Source organism: Herpailurus yagouaroundi, unplaced genomic scaffold (genome assembly GCF_014898765.1).
Source record: "Herpailurus yagouaroundi ecotype Mexico unplaced genomic scaffold, PumYag 248, whole genome shotgun sequence".
NCBI lineage: Eukaryota > Metazoa > Chordata > Mammalia > Carnivora > Felidae > Herpailurus > Herpailurus yagouaroundi.
The window spans coordinates 5,683,559-5,690,595 of record NW_024412465.1 but is presented as its reverse complement, the minus strand read 5'-3'; the positions used below and the strand labels follow the sequence as shown (position 1 = coordinate 5,690,595).

At 61.0% G+C, this 7,037-nt stretch overlaps 1 protein-coding gene across 1 annotated transcript in view; it reads right to left on the bottom strand.

Moving 5' to 3' along the window:
- Positions 1-1,401: 1,401 nt before the first annotated feature.
- ASMTL (acetylserotonin O-methyltransferase like) overlaps positions 1,402-7,037 on the bottom strand; it is a 25,556-nt gene continuing 19,920 nt past the window's right edge. The window contains exons 9-12 of the mRNA XM_040460152.1: positions 6,800-7,022; positions 5,805-5,948; positions 5,166-5,288; positions 1,402-1,759 (exon numbers count right to left, since the gene is read on the bottom strand). Coding sequence (XP_040316086.1) covers positions 1,536-1,759; positions 5,166-5,288; positions 5,805-5,948; positions 6,800-7,022 — 714 coding nt within the window. The 3' untranslated portion in view covers positions 1,402-1,535. The remainder of the gene's footprint in view (positions 1,760-5,165; positions 5,289-5,804; positions 5,949-6,799; positions 7,023-7,037) is intronic.

Genomic DNA, 7,037 nt, shown 5'->3' with positions numbered 1-7,037 from the left:
CCCCCCCCCCAACCCACCGGACCGCACCGCCCCTCCCCTCGGATCAGCCTTTCATTCCTTTTTCCATCGCAGCCTCCCTCGGACACACGACTTCTGATTTAAAAAAAAAAAAAAAAAATTGGGATAGTCTGGGGGGCTCAGGCAGTTCAGCGTCGGACTTCGGCTTAGGTCAAGATCTCACGGTTCCTGAGTTCAACCCCTGCGTCAGGCTCCGCGCTGACAGCTCGGGGTCGGGAGCCCGCTTCCGATTCTGTGTCTCCTCCTCCCTCGATCACACTCTGTGTATGCGTGTGTCTCTCTCTCAAAAATACAAAATTTAAGAAAATTAGAGAAAAAAGAATTAATGTCTGTGTGGAAATCTAGAATTATAATCCACATGTAGTATATACATTATAAGTGCGTAGCTACAGAATTATATAAAACACACACAATGTATCTTATTTATATAAAACACATTTGTACACAGGGGAAACTAATTTGTGTGTAATTGTGTATTTTTATGAGTTAGGTACAGTGGCTTGTAGGCGGAAAGTGTGAGCGAAATGACTCCCATCAGCGCCTGGGGGGCTCAGTCCTTTGAGCCTTGGACTTGGGTTCAGGTCATGGTCTCAGGCTGCTGAGATCGACTCCCGCATCGGGCTCAGTGCGGGGCCTGCTTGGGATGCTCTCTCTCTACCTCTGCCCCTCCCCTGCTGGCTCTCTCGCTCTCCCCCAAAAATAAACATTCAAGATAAGGAAATAAATCAATGAAGGTGTCCGTGTGTGTTTTTATAATCATCGTACGATGGCCTGACGACGAGAGAAATTAGCGAAATACCCAGCAGACTCGAGTGGGAAATAGGTCGCTTGGGGACACAGGTGGCCAGCAGGCCTCTCGACCTGTCAAACCGTCACCTGAACCACCAGCTCCCTAGACACGACTTGTGATGCTTTTTGTGGACGGAAGCGGCCCTACGGTCAGCATCTGGGCAGAGAGGGTAGGAGAGAGGACGCCCCAGGATCCCCCCCAGCATTCGGGCAGAGACCGCGGGACACGGGGCGCCCCAGGATCCCCCCCCCAGCATCTGGGCACAGAGTGTGGGACACGGGGCGCCCCAGGATCCCCCTCAGCATCCCGGCAGAGAGCGTGGGACACGTGGCGCCCAGGGTCGACCTGCTGTAAGTCACGCGCAGAAACACATGTAGAACAGGCGTGAACGAGGAACACGCGCAGTCCCCGAGCGGGAGCCGGAGGGTCCCTTCCACCGCTCCCCTGGGGGACTCCAGGCCTTTCCAGAGGCCAGGAAGTGGGGGGGCGCGGGGAGGGAGTCTCCAGCCAAGTGGCCGGGGCCTCAGATGAGCGCCTGAGGGCACGGCCCTCCTGCCCACGCGACCAGGACCCACCAAGGAGCTCAGAGCAAGTGCGTTTTGCTGGTTTAATCCGCCTGGTTACACAAGCTGATCCGAGTAACTGTTGCACCCGACGCCCAACTTCCAGCCCCCTCCCCACCCCACCCCCCATCAGCCTCCCGGGAGAGCGTCACGCGCTGGCAGCCTCAGGGCGCCGACGACGCTCTGGTGCCCAGAACCACGTCCAGCCTGTCCCCCGCCTGCGCCACCTGCACGTCCCAGAACCCATGCTGCCCCAGCAGGCTGCGGTACTCGGCCAGGCTGCGCTCCCTGCCCTGGGCCCGCACCAGCGCGTTCAAGGCCGCCGGCAGGCTGGCCCGGGCCGCTCGCCGTTCGTCCAGGGCCGTCTCAACCACCAGGAGGCCACCGCCTGCGGACAACAGAGCCAGAGGGAGTCGTGGGCAAGATTCAGCGCACGGCCAGTCAGCGACGATGGGCGCTCGGAACTACTTTGGGGGAGGCGTTCATGATGGAGAAACCAGGCCAAGCAAACAGCACCCTCGATCAAAAGAGGCCGGGAGGAAACTAGTGTATGTTTGCTCCTTTTCTGTGTGTGTGTGTGTGTGTGTGTGTGTGTGTGTGTGTGTTTAATTTTAAAAAGTTTATTTGTTTTAGGGGGAGGGGCAGAGGGGGAGGGAGACGAGGAATCCGAAGCAGGCCCCCCAGAGTCAGCACAGACCCCATCCCGGGGCTCGATCTCACGGACCTGAGCCGAAACCAGGAGTCGGACGCTAAGCTGCCTGAGCCACCAGAGGCCCCTGCCGATTTTGTCAAAGGGGGATCCGCAGAAAAGGGACAGAAGAGACAGGGACACAACAGTGACACAAGTGGCTGGCTTCCGCTGCGTCTCCTGCTGTCGGTTGTACGCACTTGACGGACGTGGGATCCGGGCCTTTGCTCCCTCCCTATTGTAACATTCTGGGTTTTTCAAAGTAACATATGCATGCGGTTCAATGGCCCGGCTCCGAAAGACTGAATGTTCACACGGGCGCTTGGAGGGGCGCCTGGGTAGCTCCGTGTAGCTCAGGTCACGATCTCACAGCTCGTGAGTTGGAGCCCCCCGTCGGGCTCTGTGCTGACGGCTCGGAGCCTGGAGCCTGCTTCGGATTGTGTCTCCCTCTCTCTCTGCCCCTAACCCACTCACATTGTGTTTCTGTGCCTCTCAAAATTAAATAAACATTAAAAACACACACACAAAACCAGGCACTGTGAGCTCTTTCCTGCAGCCCCTATGTTGCAAGGACCTGAATATTCACCAAGCCGCTCCAGCCAGCAGGGGAGAGGGTCGGTGAACCCCTGCAGCCTCCCCTCCCCCCCAACCCTGCACAGAATAAACATGACGTGCAGCTTAACTGCCTCCACGCTGTCTCCTGAGGGACGTGAGGATTCAGGGTTCGTTCCCCAACCCTGCCTCCTCTCCAGCGGATGATACAGTGTTGCTGCTTTGTGAGCGCTTATTCCCGGCGGGCTCTGTTCCAGGCCCTGGGAATGCAGCGGGGACTAAACAGGCACCGACGCGCCCTCCAGGGACACATCCTCCTGCTCAGCAGCCTGACTGTCCGTGTGACCTGTAAAAATCTGCCTCTCCATGCCAGTGAGCCTGTCCTGAGGCTGCGGTAACAAACGACCACAGACCAGTCATTTACTCTCTGCTCAGCCATGCAAGTCACAACTCTGAGACCCAGGAGGGGCAGGGCCACTGAGATCCAGGAAGGGCAGGGCCCCTCAGATCCAGGAGGGGCAGGTCCACTGAGATCCAGGGGGGGCAGGACCACGGAGACCCAGGTGGGACAGGACCACTGAGACCCAGGGGGGGCAGGACCACTGAGACCCAGGGGGGGCAGGACCACTTAGATCCAGGCAGGGCAGGGCCACTGAGACCCAGGGGGGGCAGGACCATGGAGATCCAGGCAGGGCTGTGCTCCCTCCAGAGGCTCCAGGGGAGGGTCCTTCCTGCCTCTTCCAGCTTCTGGGGCTCCAGGCATCCCTGGGCTCGTGGCCGCGTCCCTCCCGTGTATGCATCTGTCTTCACGTGGCTTCTCCTCTGTCCGTGTGTCCCCTTCCGTCTCTTACAAGGCCACCGGTCATTGGATTCAGGGCCCCCCTCATCCAGGATGGGCTCATCTCAGATCCTTCACTTACTCCCATCTGCAGACGCCCTGTTTCCGAATGACTTCCTGTTCGCATGTTCCCGGTGGATGTGAATTCGGGGGGTGGGAAGGGACTCCGATCCTGCTGCTACAGGGACCGACCAGGATGCCTTAGCTCTGTTGTCTTCTTTGGCACAGACACTTCCTCATTTCATAAGAAGTTGCTTCATTTTCTCTGCAGCTCTTCCAATATGTTCCCAAACGCTCGGGTAGATTTGCCAACACGTTGCGATACGGTTTCCAAACCCTGGGACGCGTGATAGAACTCATCTGGGCCCCCGTCTCTCAGTGTCCGGCCCCCCGGGGCCTGTCCCCACCCCTCCCTCATCCCCGCCTGGGCCGCCACCTGGGGCCCCCACCTTGTCCCGCGCCCGAGCAGCTCTGGTGACCGATTCCGGGCCGTCTGTCTCTCCTTCCCCCCAGATCGTCTCCAGGAGCCTCCTCGGAATGGCAGGGATGGGCTTCAGGCACATCGAGTCCACAAACGTCTGTGGGACTTTTCCGCGTCCACACGTGACCCAGGAATTTGGGCGTCTGTGCAAATAGGTTTCCCGCGAACTTATCACACAGCCACGCTTCTCTTGAGGGACCCTGGGTGCTTCTGGTGCCAGTTCCTGGTGTGTGACTGCATTTCCACACACGCTCGTCCCTGGGTCCCCAGCATCCTGAAACACCGGCTTGTGCCCCATACGGGATGGGTGGTTTCCCAGCTTCCTGCTCACGGGGCCCGGTGCTGAGCCAGGAGCCACAGATAAGCAGAGACGGGCTTCCCGGGTCTGCAGGGCATCAGCGCCCTCCAGGGGAGGGGCTGGGTACGGGGGCACTGGGGCCATGGCTCATGTTATGACTCGTTGGGGCGGGGCCACAGGGCCCAGATCATCGTTGAGCATCATTCCGCATGGTCCTGTGAAGGTGCCTTTTGGATGAGATTATCATCTAAATGTGCGACCTGGGGCAAAACAGCTGGCCCTCCGTGGCGTGGGTGGGCCACGTCTAATCAGTTGAAGGCCTCAAGAGAAAACACACCGCCGTCCCCCCCCGGAGGAGGAAATTCTGCCTCCAGCCAGTGTTGGGACTAGTCCCAGGTCTCCGGCTGCCTGCAGATTTGGGGAGTCCCAACCTACACGATTGCACATGACCCTTGCTTCACTCTTTGTGCAAAATACGAGACCAAAAATGACGGTTGTTTCCGGCAAACTGGAAAGTGAAGTGCTGTTTCGTGTTCCCTAACCGCACGGGGAGGTAACAGAAGCGTCTTACACGTCACCAGGCGCTCGGGGCACGGGGATACGAGCTGCGCTTTGCACCACTGGGACCTCGGAGGCCTGGGAAGGGGCCCCCGGGCGGGGGTTGGATATGCCCTGCTCCAGGCCCCCTGGGACACAGGCTGGGGCGTCCGGGAAACCTCCGAGCCTGAGAACACAGATGCCGGCACTTCCTGCGGCCAGGATGGGGAGACTCGGGTGAGACGGTCCCAAAGCTGCGGCCGCCCTCCTGGCGCCTCTTGCACGTCCGCAGGGGCCGGCAGAGCGCGCGCGGGGGCGCAGGGGGCGCCTGGCTGTGGGTAAAACCCTCCCTTTCCCTCTCTGCAAGTGGAGGGAGGCCGCGCAGCGGCAGGGGTCTCACCTGGCTTGCAGCTGCGGGACACCCGGCTCAGTAACTCGTGCACTCTGTCGTCCGCCCAGTCGTGGAGAATTCTGGAAAGGACGTACAGCTGTGCGTCCGGGAGGTCGTCCTTGAAAAAGTCACCTGGTTGGAACAGGAGACGTCGGGAGTCGGGGACACCAGGGCTGGCGCTCCACGGCGCGGACACGGGGCCGCGCCGCTGTCCGCCCCGCTCCGAGAAATGCCGTGTCCCCAGCCCCAACACGTTCCAGTCCTAACCCGGGTCCCATGGCGCGTCGGCCCCGGGCCGGGCCACCGCGGTCGCGAGTGCCGGGTCGGCTCCCGCCTTCACAGCTGCCCCTGGAAGTTCCCCACCACGTCTGACTTCAGGCTTTCCCGCGCCAGCTCTCGGGTAACGTCCCTTCGTGCCCTTGGTTGGTCGTGGAACCTGTGGACGCCCACCTGCGCCCTCGCACGCCCCTGCCTGCCCCCTCGTACCCCCCCTCCTGCCCCCTTGCATGCCCCCCCACTTGCGCCCTCGCGCCCCCCCCCAAAAAAAAAAATGCCCCCCCCCCCCCCGCACCCTGACTGCTTCCACACACACACACAGATATCACGCGGCCCAACGCCGACCCAGAGCGCAGAGAAAGCAGCGTTTACCTGGCACAAAGCGGAGGCGCTCTGGCTGCCGTCCCTCGGGGTGAAAACTCGACACGTGCTCGATGACCTCCGGGAGGTCAAACACGGTCACCTTCAGACGCGGGTACTCCCGGGCCAGCTCTCGGGCCAGCGCACCTGTGCAGCCTGCGGGGATGCAAACACACAAATACACACACACACACACACACACACACACACACACACAGTCACCTGACCCGCCCAGCGCACCACACCCCTGGCGGGTCTCCAAGATGGCCGCTTGGCAAAACCAGAATGAGGTCTGAGAACACGGCTGGAGGCCCGGTCTGCGAAACGAAGCCAGCGGCGGGCAGAGATCTCTGATGTCTCATGCAGACCTTGGGGCCTTGCTGGCCCAGCGCACATCAGTGGGGGGCGGGGTGGGGGGGGAGGCGCAGACGCACACAGGGAGCATCAGAGCCCAGGTGGGAAGGGAGGAAGCCACACTCTTATCATCTCCTTTCCGCTGCTGGAATGTGGACGACATGGCTGGCGCCACAGCAGCCACTCTGGGCCACCAGGAGGACCGGTGTGCAGGTGGCAGGGAAATGAAAGCCAGCAGCTCTGGGCTCCCCCTGGGACCCCTAATCCCACTGTACCCCTTGGGCAGGCATCAGCTCACGTCTGCTGCCCTGGGGTAAGGAGCGAGTTGGAATAGGGTGGCAGGTATATGGGCATAATTAGACCCGACAAGACGGAGTCAGACGGCTCTGTGATCCTCTCCCCCAAATCGGTAGCCAGCAGAAAGGGCCCCATAACCTCTAGGACCCACCCCTAGGGCCTCCTTGGACTTGGGGATGTCCATCCAAGTCCCGGCACCCGCCACAGCCAAATTCCTGGCCTTATGCTTGTAAAGCCGTAAACCCGGTTTGGACGTCTTCTCAGCAGATGAGGTGGCCACGACCTAACGCAAGAAGTGCCCTGAGCCGTGCGCACCCGATGCCTGGCGGGGGGGGGGGGGCGCGCGGGGTACTCACCTCCCAGGTCACAGGCAGAGGTGAATCGGGACAGGTCGAAGGCCGTGGCCACCTGGCGAGCTGTCAGCTGGGCGAGGCCGTGCATGGCTCGCATGAAACGCAGCCTCCGGTCCCTGCTCTGAAACAGAACGGGGTTTGAGGAGACACACACGGGGGCCCAGGGGAGCCTGCGCACTGGCTGTGGTGCCACCCGGGGGTTCTGAGGGTAGGGGGCTCCACAGGGAAGGGCGTGGGGGGA